The following is a 17,642-nucleotide window of genomic DNA, read 5'->3' as shown; positions in this document are numbered from 1 at the left end:
AAAGCAGAAGCTTTTTTCTTTATTTTTCAGCATCACTTAGCAATGAATCTGTAAAAAAACAGATGAAATACCGACATTATATGGATAATGAAGTTTTTTTAGTTTTTTTTTTTTGCCTCATAGATCTGCATGGCTGAGACAAGTAGAGAAAAGAAAAAAAAATGAATGTATGCCACAGAGAGGGAGACATTCATAGGGCGAAAACAACCAATGAATGTCTCCATTCACGACACTGGGTCCATTTGCTGTCCGTTTTTTTTCATGTACAAGCAGTACATAGACAGAAAAATGGTTAGTATGAAAGGGCCCTGAAACTTGAAGGGAATTTGTGTCTTTCCTGACAGAACAATTTACCGTAAAAGTTTAAGCTTTGATATTCCATTTTCATCTGTAGTGGAGTAGAACAAAACTGCTTGTAAATATGCTATTCTATCAAGAGGAAGATACAAATCTAAACAGAAATATGTAAGCGGACATATCCTTTAATCAAAATGGCTCTCTAACTTGTTCTCTGACAACATTATGCACCAGATTTCCTTTTAATATTCTATGGCAATGCTTCTGTTCATTTATTATTAATGTATTTTATTAGACCTGCCTCCCAATATGTCACTGAAATATTTATTTATTATTTCATTCAAATTATGTAATTTAATTCATGAAACGAGTTATCCAGCCATTACCATTGCCTGGGGAAAATTCCCTCCTGTAGATTAGTGTGGATTTCTTGTTAATCTGCCTGATTTTGAAAATATCCACATGAAAATATCTTTGCATGGAGATGAAGACATATTGTGAAATTAAAAAGCTAATTTTCCTGAAAGTGTATTAGATACATTGTGCAAGTCATTTAGCATGCTTACTTTCTGAACACTTGTCTTTAGTAGAAAAATCAGCAATGTATATAGCCAGGTTTTGTGTTCTCTGATATTTTATTCAGTCATTTCAGAGAAATGCTGCTTTGACAGATGCTGGATTTCCAAAGGTGACAAACACTAATGGTAACCATTACGGTGGCAACAGGAATTGTCACTCAGCTTTTTACATGCCCTGCATAGCATATAAATCATCACTGTTATGAAAAGAAACATGTCTCTCGTTCTCCTTTCTTCCAACTGGCCCAGCTGTTATAATAGTACTAGTATTCTGTTAATAAACTGGGTAGCTCAGGATGAATAGTGCTCTAGATCTTTCCAAGGATGTAATTAGGAAAGCAATGCCTCTGCTTGCTGCCCTCTAGGGCAAATCAGTTTTCCCTACACTGTGCTGATGAGATCCAACCAGATCGAAACAGCACTGTCCACAGCTGGGATTCTGTTCCTTTTGAAATAGATTTACTGGTTTGGCAAAACCTCGCATCATAGCATTAGGCTTGTTGAAAAAGTCCTGCATGGTGTTTACGGCTAGCAACATGGAGTGAAATACATCTAGTGGAGACATCTAGTGGGAGATGTGTTTCAGGTAGAGAACAGCTACATCTTAAATGAATGTACATTGCTAAGTTGTCTGAAAAGTGACCATTTAAAGGAAAAGTAAACAAAAAAATCACTAAAAGTAAAACATTTTCTATTTTTTTCTCATATTGTAAGAAAAAAAAAGAAGCTTTTCTGTATGTTTTAGGAGTTCAGTCATGTTTCCTCGTGTTTCCCTTTCATTTGGCTGTAAGACAACTGGTTGAAGCAGGATTCTTCTGTTCTATTTCTAATAGAAGAAGCAAATATACAGAATAAATGAAAGAATATTCATACATCTTTATTTCATCTATCATAGAATATAAAAATATTAGACACAGAAAAGAAGACACATGACAAAAACAATCCTGAGTACAATGGTATATAAACATATTCCATGAGACTTAAATCTAATAGCTGATACTGATGCAATAATCACAGTTACTCTTACAAGAGTAGATAAACTGCCTCCATATTGTTACAAACAATTCCCAACTAGCTGCTGCTGAAAAGTAGGAGGGGAAGACAGACAGTGAGTCCTAAACTTGACCAGCCCCTGTCCCAACCTATTTGCCTCAACTACCCTAGGCAGTAGAGGACAGCTGTGTGACACTCCCTTCCTACAAAGTAAGTGATACCCAGAACAAGAAAGATAAAAGAAAAAAAACCACAGAAGAGGAGTCAGTAAGTCAAACCAGAGAGACCAACAGTACCAAATTGCAATCCCAAAGAGTAGTCAAAACCAAAGAGCAGAGGTCAGTAAATACACTATAAGTGCAAGGATAAATGCTTATCAAGGTCAGAGACACAATAGTCAGCAGCCATGTGTGAAGTGATGGTCAGTTTAAGGAAGTCCAGAACCTGCCCCAGGCTTGATTGGCAGATAGGCTGTCAAACACAAGCACACAAAAGTTAACTCCAACAGTGCCAGTACAGAATGACAAGAGTCCTGTAGCAGGTAATCAGGAGTGACACTCCTCCTGTGCCATGCAAAGCAGACAGAGAACAGTGCCAGAGTATAAATAGATGAGCCACATTGAACTACATGGAAAGTAAAGACATATAAATAAATAATTCAAAAATAATTCCCGGTCTTATATGGTAACTAGGTAGTAATGGAACGACTAATCGCAAACTAGTTAGGGATCTATTTGTCAGCCTCCACCCCACCATACTTCATCTACTAAAACACTTAATAGAATAAATAATAATGAGCACAACACAATGAATTTTTAGTATCCTTGACTCAATTGATTCAGTAGAATACAGAGCAATACACAATTAGTATGCACAGCATGCCCCAGACTCTTAAAGTTTTGCAATAAAGAGGAAATATATTTCAAGTTAGTAATGTGAGTTTCACAATAAATATTCATCCTAGGTTTATTTATTTATGGTTGTAAACGTGCAACGGAAAATATAAGATTAGCTTTGATCCTACAATTACTATTCTAAATGTCCCATAATAATAGCCTGCCTGCTGCAGACTATTTCTTTATGCCATGTTCCAATTCAATGCTATGAAACAAATTCAATCAGAATTTTTTTGAGACGCATTTAGTTGTGTAGGAATAGCTAGTAGTCAGAAGTCCCCATGCCTATACACTAAGTGATCCATCTTTGTCAATTTCCAATTGAAAAAAAGAAAGGAAGAGTGTTGTAAATGTACACCTTTATTATTATATGCTGCTGAACTAAAACAATAGAGAGACGAGGGAGCCCTGTATCTAAGCATTGTCCCATTGGCTATATATTTTTGGTCATGCCATTTTGCTAGTTAGCAGCTAACAGGTTGCAAGTTAATTTTGTGTTTGCGGCTTTCCATATGATGTATTCAGCTCTGCCCAAATTCAGCATGGGATAGCAACACTCTGTAACCAGCCACACTTGGCAGGATTTCCATAGTAACCAGTAGTTCTCATCTTCACTGTGAATCATTATTGGTACCGTAGCTGCTGGAGATGGTCACTCTTCATTGCTTTCTATTGCACAGCGATAACTTTTGTGTAGACTTTTCCCAAGATACATTTTAATGATAGCTAATAAACCAGCCATATACTTAAAAGGAGTTGTTAAGGAATTTAGAGAAATACAGAAACTGGCTGATATCGGATAGCAATAAAACAAGATTCCTAAATCCTACAAAACACTGAGAGACAAAGTCTAAATTTGCTCAAAGGACTTCACCAAAGCCTGCTGCAAGGGCAGATGGTCTTTGCAGGATATATGGTCAAGGTTATCAACCCAAAGACTTAATGTTAGAAAGAAATGCTTCTACAATCTAAAATCAAAATCATAATCCACAACAATACTCACAATGCAGTCCAAACCAGGTGAGCAGATAAAAAGAGTAAATATATCCAGTTTGAGATCAATCTGAAAGTTCAGGTATCAGAGTATCAGGTAAATAAGCCAAAGTCAATATAACAGCAAGCAAAAAGGGAAGAACAGACTTCTGGAGCTTAACTAGTACAAATAACTAATAGCAGGCACATGGGAAGTTCTAAACAGACTTTAAGTAGCCCTCCTCAGCTGCTGATTGGGTCAGTTTTTCAGAGCAATGATAGCTTCATTTATTGGCATGGCAACCTTAAGGCAACATAAGCGAGTAATAGTGAGATTCCTAACCAGGGTTTCCTATAACTAACATTTACCAGCTGCTATATGCAAAGTCTGTGGAACATTTTTACAGTTCTGTCTATATATATATAAATTATAAATTGACAGAACCTCTTGAATGCGGTAGTGGCTGCAGTCAAGGTCCACAAGCCCCAGGAGGGCGGCCGTCTGCCTAAGCAGAGCAGCAGTATGTCTGTGCGGCTGTTACAGTTCTGTGTATATATATATATATATATATATATATATATATATATATATATATATATAAAAAAAATTTTTAACACTACAGCGAGATCCACAGGCCCAATGATGGGCAGCTGTATGTCTGAACTCAATGTGAACTACTGCGAAGACTCTGCAGCGTGAAAATCAATGTGAACTACTGCAGAACACTGCAGCCTAACTCAATGTGAACTACTGCAGAACACTGCGACAGCTAGGGGCCACCACGGAACATTCTCCTGCACACAGCTTGGAGTCCCCAGGGGGGTTTCCATGCTCTGGTGCACAGCTTGGAGACATCACACACCCATGCTCCCGCACACAGCTGGGAGCCATACATGACATCAAACAGTACACATAGGCTATCTCAGAGACCATGCCTGCTGCAGCTCCACAAGCTGGAACGGCGTCTACTGCTCCTAGCCCTGGTGTAGAGCTGACAGTTCAGGGCTTACAGGTCCTAACAGCACCCAGATTGAAGCAGAGAAATGCCACACAGAGGCCTAGTCTGACAACCTGCCTGAATACTGGAGCCTATCCCTGACTACTGTCATTCACTCCGTGGACTTTGAGGAAATTTTAGACAAAGTGTGAGCCCCCAGCGGGCGTTGGCTCACACTATTTAAAGGGAAGTCCCCACCCAATAGGGTCGGTGGTGATGACTTCACCGCTCATGCTCAATAGGGGAGAAATTGCACTTAGCTTGTGAGCAGCTCTAAAAGTCTGAGCATGCTCAGTAGGGTGACAGCTGGATGGTTAGAGACTGACTCGCAGGTAGCGCTGTGCGCTATGATGACAACCTGTGGGACCCAATCCTAACATTGGCTCTAGTGCGAACAGGGAGCAACACACGTTCACCAGTTAACTTCACTGGGTGAATGTGTTTGCGCAGCTCCCAATGTGAACAGACTGCAAGGAGGCTTACACCAGTAGGCTTCACTGGGCAAGAGTATTTGTGCAGCTTTAATGTTAACTGGCTGCAATGAGGCTTACACCAGTTGGCTTCACTGGGCAAGTGTGTTTAGGCAGCTTCCAATGTAAACTGGCTGCAACAAAGGCTGCCAAGGGTTAAATGTCACCCCTGGTCAGCAACACAAAGGCTCCACAAACAGCTTTGGAGCTACAATACTACTGGACAGTTCAATCAGGCTAATTAGTTCCCTACTGGCAGTACCTAGGAATCCTACCTAGAATCCCTGAACTGACAACCTGCCTTTCACAGGAATCCTAGCCCTGACCTCCTGTCTCAAAGTTAATAGTCAAAGTGTGAGCACCCAGCAGGCGTCAGCTCACACCATATAAACGCAAGTCCCCGCCCGCAGGGCAGTGGCCATAACCTCACTAGGGATGCCCAGTATGGGCCGAATGTGACTTAGCCTCTGAGCGCCTCCAAAATATCTGAGCATGCTCAGTAGGGAGAGAATGGGACTTAGCCTCAGAGCATCTACAAAAAGTCTGAGCATGCTCAGTGGGAGGAGAATGAGACTTAGCCTCAGTGCGTCTCCAAAATGTCCGAGCATGCTCAGTAGGCCAAACGCTGGACTTAGACTCCACAAACCTCGCCGTCCGACGCTGAGGGCGAGAGCTGGATCGACCCGCAGGTGGCGCTGTGCGCCGGAAGGTAAACCTGCGGGACCCCATCCTAACAAACATGCTTTTCCACTACTCCATTCAAGCTCATAGATCAAACACGAGATTGATAAAGGTACCAGCTGTAAGTTTCAGACAGCCTCTAATCTTTATCAGCTATCCTGTGAAAAGGTACCAAATGGTATTTGTGGCAATACCCTTTATATTATCATACATTTCATCTGATATACATTCGTCCATACTTTCATTTCCTTTTGTCTGTAGATAGCCTAAAGCTACATGTAATTGTTTAATGTCATCAGACTGCAGCATTAAATTCCATGTCAGTGAATGGATCCCTTCATGCATTCAAATGAATGGGGATCCATGAAAACAGGTGTCCCCTTGGGTGCAAGACAGCTATGAAAATTGGATGTTTTGGACCTTGGTTGTCTGAATGTAGCCTTAGATAAGTGAAAAGTAATGTGAAATACAAAGTTTTTACGTTGTAAGATTGGAAGATTATGTAGATAATCTGTTTTCCCTTAGCCCAAACAGCAGCACAAGATGGGGTATTCCTGCCCCTGTGTACTGTTAGGACAGGTGGAACTTTTATTAAACTAACAAGTTGCCCTCCCATAAAGGCCCAGGAGACCTCCCCCTCCCTGTGTTAGTCTCCAAGCATCATACAGAATATAGCCGTGTATAACCAACATAAGTCAAAGGGAGGGAGCTTTGTGCTGCTGTTTGGGCTAAGGGAAAACAGATTATCTACATAATCTTCCATTCCCCCTACGCCCAAACAGCAGCACAAGATGGGGATTTAACGAGTAATACCCCTTCTAGGGAGGGCGATCCTGGCAAGCTGAAGACAGGATAGAGTAACCAAAGGATTTTGCTTTGGTGGTGTGCAAGTCCAGTCTGTAGTGCCTTGCAAAGGTTAAATGTGAGGACCAAAATGCAGCCGCACAGATTTGGTCCACCGAGAGAGATTGTCTCTCTGCCCAAGACGCGGCTACTGCCCTAGTAGCATGGACCCGCAAAAATTCCGGGACCGGCAGACCTTGTGCCTGCAGGGCCCCTGAAATAGCTTCTTTAATCCACCTCGATAGTGTGGTCTTAGATGCCTTACTTCCCCTATTGTGACCCAAAAAATTAATGAGCAAGTTATCTGCTCTGCGGAATGGGCGTGTCCGATCTAGATAAATCCGCAGTGTTCGCACAAGGTCCAGGTTGTGCATTCTCTCCTCCCATTCGGAGGAGGGAGAGGGGAAAAATGTTGGTAAGGTTATTGTTTGGTTAATATTTTCCATCGTGGGAACCTTTGGCAGAAATCCTTGGATAAATCTGAGCTGGACTCTGTCCGGAAAGAAGGTTGTATATGGTTCCGAGGCCGCCAGGGCCTGAAGCTCCCCTACTCGCTTGGCCGATGTGATTGCCAGCAGAAAGGTTACCTTCCATGAGAGGTATTTGAACTCTACCTCTGTCAGGGGTTCAAATGGCGGGGCACATAGCCCTTGTAGGACCGCAGCTAGGTCCCATTGGGGAGCCGGGGGCCGTACCGGGGGTCGGAGCCTAGAGGCCCCTCTTTGGAATTGCCTTATAAGAGGATTCTGCGACAATCTGGTCCCTAATAGAGCGGATAGTGCCGAGACATGCACCCTTAGAGTGGCTGGGGACAAACCCTTGTCCAATCCTTCCTGTAAGAATTCCAGGACTGCCTCAATGGATGATGTATCGCATTGCCTTCTGGCCCCCCAGTCCATAAATACCTGAGCAATCCTCTGGTAACTGCGATTGGTTGAATCTGCTCTAGAGTGGGCCAATGTCCTTAAGACGGCCTGGGACAATCCTCTGTCTCCACGTACGGTGCGGTCAACCTCCAGGCAGTGAGGTTGAACCTGTCCAGATCCTGGCAGAGCTGACTGTTTAGAGTTACCAGGTTTTGGACACGCGGAAGCCTCCAGTATGTCCCTCGACTCATTAACATGAGGTGGGTAAACCATGCCATTTTCGGCTAGAACGGCATGATGACAATGGCCGACGTCTGGTCCTGCCTGAGTTTTGCCAATACCCTGGGAATCATCGGAATCGGAGGAAAAACGTATACTAGTTTGAAGCTCCAGGGTATTGACAGGGCATCGATCGCCAAGGGATTGCCGTCCCGATACAGGGAGCAAAAGACTCCCACCTTGGCGTTGTGTTGGGTGGCCATCAGATCCACCTCAGAGAGACCCCACATCCTGGTGAGTTGTTGGAAGACTTCCTGGCTCAGAGACCACTCGGCTGTTGTTACTAGGCCCCTGCTTAGCTGATCCGCCAGGACATTGAGATGGCCCTTGATGTGCACTGCTGACAACCTGGATAAGTTCCTTTCTGCCCAGGAAAAGATCTGGTTGGTCACCCGCATCAGGGAGGGAGACCTGGTGCCTCCCTGTTTGTTGACATGCTGCACGGCCGTTATATTGTCTGTTCTCACTCTGACCGCCTTCCCCTGCACATGGGGAGTCAGCTTCCGAAGTGCCAGATATATTGCGGTAAGCTCTCGCCAGTTGGAGGAGCGAGTCCTCTCCTCTTGGCTCCAGGTTCCTCTTATCAGGGTCTCCCCCAGATGCGCTCCCCAACCTGTGAGGGAGGCATCTGTGGTCAACAGGGTCCAGGAAGTCTGGACCGTGGACCTCCCGTCTCTGAGTTGGGACCACCATTCCAGTGATCGACGGGTACTGATGGATAACTGGATAGGCTTCTGAAGTCCAGAAGGACTGTGGTTCCATTCTCTCAGGATCTCGAGCTGTAAAGGGCGCATATGCCACAGTGCCCAGGGAACTGCCTCGATGGCCGCGGACATAAGTCCTAGGACCTTCATAGCTGTCCTGATTGTAACCTTCCTGGTTCGGGATAGGTGGTGGACCGCTCGACCAATCTTCTCCTTTCGAGGAGAGGGCAGGGAGATCGTCATACTGAGAGAATCCAAATTGAAGCCCAGGAACTGAATCCGGGTTGATGGAACCACTACTGACTTCTGCCAGTTTACTAGCCAGCCCAGCTTGCTTATGAATGCCACTGTGGTACCCAACTGTGTGGCGAGAGCCTCCCTTGACTGGGCTTTTAATAGCCAGTCGTCTAAATACGGGACAATAAATATCCCCTGGAGGCGCAGGGCGGCTACGACCGGAGCCACTACCTTTGTGAAGGTGTGGGGGGCCGAAGATATACCAAACGGGAGAGCCGTAAACTGGAAGTGATGTAATCTTCCGTCTAGATGTATGGCAATTCTTAAATACTTCCTGTGTGGAGCATAGATGGGAATGTGGAGGTATGCGTCCCTCAGATCCAAGGTGACGAATAGGTCTCCTGGCTGCAAAAACGGGAGAACCGACCTTATGGTCTCCATCCGGAACCGGACCTTGCGGATGCATTGATTTACATACCTTAGGTCGATAATCATGCGCCACCCTCCGGTCGACTTTGGCACCAAAAACACGGGCGAGTAGACGCCTTGACCCTGCTCGTCTAGAGGGACTGGTTCCAATGCAGCCTTGTCCACATACTCCCACACGGATCTCTGAAGATGAAGCTGCTTGGTGCCCTGAAGAGGGCGGGTCCTCCTGTATTTGTCTGGAGGGGGGAAAGAAAGCTTATTCTGTAGCCATCCTGTATAAGCTGGAGAACCCATGGGTCTTGGATGTATTGATGCCAGGCGGCTAGATGTAAAGAGAGGCGACCCCCCACTGCGGCTCTGCAGGCGAGGGGATGGTGATAGTCAGAAGGTGGATCTCTTTTCACCACCACGGGCGGAACCTCGACCGCCTCTTGATTGGCCGCCTGGGCGCCTCCGAAATTGGCCTCTTGACATGCCTCTGGAGGCCGCATAGCCCCGAAAGGACCGTTGCCTAGACCCTGCAGACTGGGGGAGGCTTTTGCCCTTCGAGTCGGCCAGCCCCTCCATTATGCGGTCGAGCTCACTACCGAATAATCTGCCCGGCTCAAATGGTAAGGCGCACAAATTAAACTTTGAGGCATTGTCTGCCCTCCAGGGTTTGAGCCAGAGGGGACGCCTCGCGGCAGTTGACAAAGCCATAGCCCTAGCTGCCAGCTTGACCTGGTAGAAAGCCGCCTCAGAGAGGTAGTCAGACATTAGAGTAATACTTGTCATGGCTGTCAGCAGATCGTCTCTGTGGACACCTGAGTCGATGTCTCTCTCAAGGTTTGAGACTTCAGCCCGTAGCCTGGTGACTACCTCACTGGCCGCAATGCCTACTGAGGCCTGCGCTGCAGAGGAGGCATAGATGCGCCTAAGGGACCCCTCCGCCCTGCGGTCCATCACATCCTGGAGGTTCGAACCATCCTCCGCTGGTACCACGGTGCGCTTAGATAGCTTAGAGACCGCTATATCTACCTTAGGCGGAGGGCCCCAAAAGCTGGACTGGGCTTCTGCTAGGGGAAACAGTGCCCTGAAACGCCTGGAAGCGTTAAATGGACGTTCCGGAAACCTCCATTCCGCTTCCATCCTCTTAACCATTTCCGAGTTGGCCTGGAAAGACTTAAGGGAGGTAGATGGAGTCTCCTCAGTAGGCTCTCCCACTTCCTTGGTCCGTACAATTTTTAGCAATTTGGGCATCCTCTCTACAGCAAAGACCGGTTTAACTGGTTCCAAGATGTCCTCTTCAGAGGAGATCTCATCTAGGATCTGTAGAGTTTCCATAGGGGGGAGAGAAGGAGGGGATGACTCCAAACGAGGTTTTTTTTGATAATTGGGAGATAGAAAGTTTCATCTCCCTCATTGACTCCTCCACAAACTCCCTCACCCAGCCAACAACATCTCGGACGGACGTGTCCTCTGACGGGGGCCCACGGCACCCACGGCAGCACTGGTATGCATAGCCGTCCGGAAGGGGCACCTCGCACTTAATGCAGGCTAGGTGGCGTCGCTTGGCGGTAGCCTTCATCTTAGGGTTTTCAGGTACAGAGGAGGAAGACGACATCTAAGGAGAGATATATAATCAATTAATCTCTTACCTTAACTTGAGCTTTACCCTGAGGCCCCACTAGGGGGAATACATCACCTTAGTCTTTTCAGAAATCCTTTCACAAAGGTTTGCTTAGCTGCCTTCTGGTTGCCCAAGCAGTAGCAACCTGTTAGCAAGAGCTGACAGGCAAACTAAATTGGGCCAGCAGCTTTAAATAGGGCGGAGGGGGGGAGGGGCTAACCTTGACCACGCCCCCAACCACCTCAGCCTAATTAAATAACTCAGGGGGCACACTGGGCAACCCTAGCCAAAAAAGGAAAGCCTTTCTGGCTTCCCTAGGTGGGGAAAACCTTTCCCCTCACAAGCCCCTACCTGTAATTTTAAAAAATCTCCGTCCGGCGCCTCGGCTCACTGGTACGCATGCGCCGGACGGAGGGCCGTGCATGCGCGGTACGGGCCACGAAACGGGACCCGCGCGCATGCACAAAGCGGCTCCCGTGCCTGCGCGGTAGAGCCGGAAGGCCGCGGCGCACACACAGTGTCCGCGGCCGGAACAACAGAGGCGCCGGCAGGTTCCCCCCTCTGCCCAAAGGAAACTATGTTCCTAGGCGGCTGGGAGCGGCGCAGGAGCGCAGAATGGTGCCGACGACGCGGGACCAGAGGCTGCACTTCCTAAGAAGGTGACCCCCACTACCTCCAGGTAAGTCCCAAGGGGGAGCGGAGGCCCACCCAATTCAGATGGGAGAGGAGACCTCTCCCTCCACCTGTCCTGGTAACAGGACAGAAAAAAACACAGGGAGGGGGAGGTCTCCTGGGCCTTTATGGGAGGGCAACTTGTTAGTTTAATAAAAGTTCCACCTGTCCTAACAGTACACAGGGGCAGGAATACCCCATCTTGTGCTGCTGTTTGGGCGTAGGGGGAAAAATATTTGTTTTCAAAACCAGTCATCTTATGCTATCTTGGGATATCAGGAGCCTAATGGAAAGGTAAGGAGAAACACATCTGTATGCTAAAATGCAGTTGTATTTTACTCATTGCTTACAAAAATCAGCTTAATATTCGTATGGGATTATATCAGTTAGCGAATTTTTGAAATAGAAAAAATGGTTTGCCCGTTTTTGTTTATAGGTCTTTGCTGCACGCTTATCCATACAGATGAGTTTGCATGTATCTAAGCTTGCAGGACAGTGTTTTAAGCAGTACATTGAGAACATTCAGCTTAGTCACTTCAGCGTTATTTAAACAAGATAAGAAAAAAATCCGGGTGACAGAACAATCATCTATGTTACTATTGATTATAGTGTATGGCTATCCATCCGTAACCCTATATTGTATTTGTAAAACAGCCACACCTTAACAAAATACTGGACAGTTCCGCTTGAGTAAGCAACACTGTTTAGAATGGTTGTTAGATTTACAGCCAAGGAGTTTCCTGCTCTCTAGTTTGCAGTGGATTCAGTTGATGTACTTAGGTACTGGACTGCAGAGCTTGTATCCCTCTTCCTGTGACATAGTTGAACTCTGGAGAAGATGTATGAATATCCTGAATCCAGCAAGGTACTGTGTGCTTTTTATTGTCTTTAAACGCTCCCTAAAACTTTTTATTTTGTGTATTTATGGGCTTAAGGATATCAACAGATATATTCCTATGAATGCCATGATATCAGGAACAATTCGTTGATAGATTTATGCCAAATGGTAACTTAGCAAGGCACAAATATTGTTTAAGTTTACCCGAAATGAAAAGAGATTCTATTTTGCAGTGCTACAATGCTACAGTATCTTTAATAATCTGTCTACTACTCTACCTCGTGGCTATAACAGAATTGATGCACACGTCATTATTCATATTAGTTTTCTTCAATGGCATTCACTCACTTGACTTTTTTTCTTTTTTAACCCCCCTCCCCAAACTTTTGCATTTAGATAAATTTAGTTTAGGATGTATTTGACATTCAGAATCTCGTATTCTTGAAGTTTTGCATAAACTGTATGATATCCCTTGCCTCTGATGAGAATTTGGGTATCAAAGGCCAATGCAAAGCACCTCATTTATATGATAATTACATATAAGCAGTGGCTAGTGATTCACGATTCAAGTCATTTGGTCCTTTGGGACTTGTATGTTTACCAGACAGCAAGTATGTGATTATGTCGTGCTAATTAGTTTCCAGGTGACTGGAAAAATGAGCCCACATTCAATAATTGTATACTCGATAGGTCCATTTCCTAGTAACAAAGTTAATTCTAATTGAATAACTAATCCTCATTGAGTCAAATGAATGTGATTATGTATAAAACACTTCTTTTTGCATGGTTACAAGGCAAAATTATGTTAAATCTTTTTTGGTAATTGCTTTGTCGTTACTATAATTACCATATTTTTTTATATATTATATACCCTATACAGTATATATGCATAAACTGTAACAATGGAACGAATCTGTGCAAAGAATATGCTACGAGAAAAGAATTAGAATGGATGTGAAATATGAGGATACGGAGTAATACAGTCAAGTGCACACCGTAATCAGATTTCCAGATTGGGTGATATTTTACAGATGTGGCCCTTGCCGTCACCTGAGCCGCAGTAATTTATTTTGATACAACATGGTGTGCTTGGTTGCTAAAATCTACACGGGAAGATGGTTGAGTAGAGCAGGCCAATCCATTGTCACTATTCGCAATGTTTACTGTAAGAAAAAATAACGACAATGTGCCAGTATATCCCAATGAAATGAGGATAAATGCTGTCCTCTATGTAGGAGAGCGTTATGAATTCTGATCATGCAATCAAGGTGCCATGAATTATGGCCTTTCCAGATTGGGAGAAGAGCTACCCTATCTATGAAAAAAGAATTAATGGATTTGTTAGACAGCTGGGTTCAGCTGAGAATGAAGACAAGTTCAAATAGACAAAAAACTGAATTTCCATCACATAGAAAAAAAATAATCTCTATGACCTAAGCTGCACAAGTCATTTTAGCAGCGTGGTTTAAAGAGAAAGAAAGCATGCCGCGCAAATATGTGTAAAACGGCTTTAATTTGTGCTTTAAATTGTTATTTTTTTTGCTTATGTTGTTGCATTTGATTTATATCCATTTACCTACTATATAACATCTATGTCTTATAGCCTATACCTAGAAAACACACTGGCCCAGATTTACTTTTGAGATGAGACGTACACTGGTGCATCTTTTGCAAAAAAATTTAGCATGCTAGGCATATGGGTGTGAATTCTCATAAAATGGGGTGTGGCTTAAAATTCGCGAAAATGTGCCAACGTAGTGTTGAAAAATTTGGCTCATGGTAAACCAAATAAAAGTGGCATAAACATAGTCTACACTGTCTGTTATATATGTGCCATATTTTCAGACTAAGATTACATTGTCTAACTATTAGTAAATCTTGGCTACTGGCTTGTATTAGAGCGTTTCCAATGGCGGGGGGCTAATGGTGAAGTGACAAGGTAAATCCTTCCATTGATGATGTCACACCCGCTATTGTTGCTAAAGTAGTGCAGTTTACAATGATAGATGGTATGTATGTTGTGATCACACAAACTGTGAATATACAGTATAATCACTATGCTGTATCCCTAAATTATATAGCAGTATGAAAAGTGATTCAATTTGAACCGTACATTCATAATGCTGAAGGGGTTAAAAAAAAATCATCATTCTGGTATATATATATATATATATATATATATATATATATATATATGTATTTTACCTTATCTGCCTTTGCAAACTGTCATCAGATACAATGCAGTTGCATTGCAGCCAAGTTTTTTTCTCTCAACGCTTTTTGGCTGCTATGTGGGACCTTAGCCCTAAATTTTCTGTGTGCATCTGATGTCAATCTCTGTATGAACGCCTGTGAGACTTGCAGGTCGTGGGACCTAAACATACATTATAATTCGGCAATAGGGCAATAAGAGAATTAAAAACGTATGCCATTAAATTATTTGCCACAACTGACAACTGTGAGCATTGAACATATACTTGTAAATCATTGATATATCCAATTCTACAGCTAAACATAGACTAAATACAGAAAGACCAGCAATTGATTGCTTATATCTAACGTACTTCTTACTTCACTGAAGCATTGTGTCTAGCTATGGGATGCTTTTGCCTTTATACAAATGTGTTTCTCAGGAATACAATGGACATTCCACAATGCGGCCATCCAGTAATATCAACCTAATTGCTATCTAATGCAAGAGGCTTAAAAGGTGACCCCTACTGCCTCCAATAAAAGTAGAGGGAACTGCAGGAGAAAATGCATGTGAAGATAAGGTAGTAAAAAAGGACACAGATAACAAAGACTGTCATTTAAGCAATAATAGAAATACAGACGTATAAAAACTTAGTTCCTGCTGTTCTTGTGTTGTATGTGTCCAGATAATCTTGCCGAGAGGTACAGTCAGAAAGGTCACGATTCTCTGTAAGAACTGGGAAACAATGGTTTCAGAGCAATAACTAAGTTTTAGTACTACGGCGTTCTTAGCGTCTGCCTTACAAGAACATACTTTGCTAAGACAGTTGCTACAATTGTAAATGACAAATGAAAAAGGTGAATGCAGCCGAGAAAATAATTAGAGATGGCTATCAAGCTGGCCTGTGACCTACTCTCACGCCGCTCATTTTCCTAATGCCGCATACAGAATATCAGACAGTTTAAGATATTTTGCAGGTTAAAACTTAAAGCTATTTTCTAAAAATGAACATTTACCTGTTTATTTTTTTTTTCCACCTCATAAAACAAGGACATATAACTAGAATTCCCGATGAGACACAATAACTTTATTATTATTATGATTATTATTATTATTATTTATTTATATAGCATAATTAATTCCATAGTGCTTTACATTTGGGGGTTACATACAGTACACAATATATACAGACAAATATAATACTATCAATGACCGACTGTTACAGTGGGATAGAGGGAAGAGGGATAGAGACAGAAGGTGAGGGGAGAGGATGTTCAGGTGGTGGTGTGGTGACTGTAGTGTTATTGGAGGTTGTAGGCTTTCCTGAATAGGTGAATCTTCAGGGCTTCTTGAAGCTTGTGATTGTGGGGTCAGTCTTATGTGTCTTGGTAAGCAGTTCCAGAGTATGGGGAATGCATGGAGAAATCTTGGAGACGGTTGTGTGAAGAACAGATAAGAGCAGAGTAGGAGGTCTTTGGAGGATCTGATGTTACATGTGGGCAGGTGCTGGGGATTATGTCAGAGCTATATGGAGGGGACAGGTTGTGGATGGCTTTGTATGTGGTTGTGGGGAATAGTCTTATGTGTCTTGTGGATGGGACCCTCCCTTCTGATTTGACTATTTCCAGATTAAGCAATTAGAGTTTATGAAAAACCATGCATTAATCTATAGGAGTTGTCTTCCATAGGGTGGTGCTAGGAGCAAGTGTCTGTTTTACACATGGACGTTTTATTTGCATATTCTTTCCACAAACTGCTTAGCAGGGCATGCATGTTCTAATAATTCCATGTACCTTCTCTCTGTACTGAGACAGTACCACTCTAACGCAGGTCTAGACCTATCACACAGACAGCCAATACCCTGCTTTACACTAATGAGAGGCAATAACCTCAAGACAGCCATCTGCAGAGGGTACCATATTCCTTCTCTCCCAAATGAGACATGGTGCCCATTACAACTAAGAAGCTCAGTTTCAAGCTGTTGTTATAAACTAAAGTTTCTTTAAATATTGTTTTTTCAATATCACTTTTTTTAGTTTTGAGTTGACAAATTGTATAAATGTAGAGTTACTAACTGGAGTAACTTTATGTAGTCCAACCTGTTACTTTATAATTCAGGCCATTTAATGCGGTGCCAGTTTGAAGATCACTTGGTGAAATAAATTGCAGCTAAATGGCGTTGCCTGCAGGATGTGTAGACATGTAGCCAGTGGCATGCATAACTTTTATTAGAAGACTTTGAAATCATGAAATGCCTTTCAAGTCATTCTGTTCAAAAACCAAATGACCTATTTCGCCCTTGGGTGAATTTTTTGAAGGCATAAGCAAACTACAGAGCACAAGTAGTGTTTTGATTTACGGACATATTCTATATGCACCAAAGTTGATGGCAGTGAATGTGAAAGTCACCGGAAACATCAGTGCTATAACAGAAATGCTACTACAAAGCTGATATCTTTAGTTACACAAAGGTCAGGGTAACATAAAAGGGAAATATAATGTCTTTAGAAGTAAAATGCCTTGTCTAGTGCAAATGCTGCAGCATATTGCTGCCTAAGATCTATATGGTGAGCAGATCACCTTGAACTTTTTGCATTATGGGCCGTCATTTAGCTGGTTTTTGCCAAGATGAAATTTTTCAATCGTCTGCAGTTCTTTTTTTGTAAGACTTTATAATAGTTGGAAATACCTAGAGGCTCAATTGAGTTTTCCATTGTGTTGGCATACATATGTAACAGCGACTGAATAGATGGTGAATCTATCCAAAGAGAATCAGGCTTTGCTGGTTTCTGCACTTCCAGTCCCCATACAATTCTGCTTGAATTTCATAACTCTGCTCATCTTCTGTATACTTTTCGCTTTTTGGTCTATATGGAGCATCACTCTCCAGAGCTTACATGTTTCATCAACACAGAAAACATTCCCTAAATGCCAAATCCTCTCTCTTCTCTTCAAAGTTGAATGAGTCTCACATCCCCAGATCTTTACATATCTATTCCCACCAGTCTTTCATCACATTAGATCATTCCCATCTAACACTGAGCAACTGAAAGATACTTGTAAGTACAATGGCTGGATATATTGTT

At 43.2% G+C, this 17,642-nt stretch overlaps 1 protein-coding gene across 1 annotated transcript in view; it reads left to right on the top strand.

Annotated features, from left to right (window-relative positions):
- Positions 1-12,362: 12,362 nt before the first annotated feature.
- LOC142203618 (dynein axonemal heavy chain 3-like) overlaps positions 12,363-17,642 on the top strand; it is a 927,911-nt gene continuing 922,631 nt past the window's right edge. Inside the window, exon 1 of the mRNA XM_075274510.1 lies at positions 12,363-12,389. Within this exon, the coding sequence (XP_075130611.1) occupies positions 12,363-12,389 (27 nt within the window). The remainder of the gene's footprint in view (positions 12,390-17,642) is intronic.

This window comes from Leptodactylus fuscus, chromosome 5 (genome assembly GCF_031893055.1).
Source record: "Leptodactylus fuscus isolate aLepFus1 chromosome 5, aLepFus1.hap2, whole genome shotgun sequence".
NCBI classification, from domain to species: Eukaryota; Metazoa; Chordata; class Amphibia; order Anura; family Leptodactylidae; genus Leptodactylus; species Leptodactylus fuscus.
Note: the sequence above shows the minus strand (reverse complement) of the source record. Positions and strands in the feature narration are given on the sequence as shown.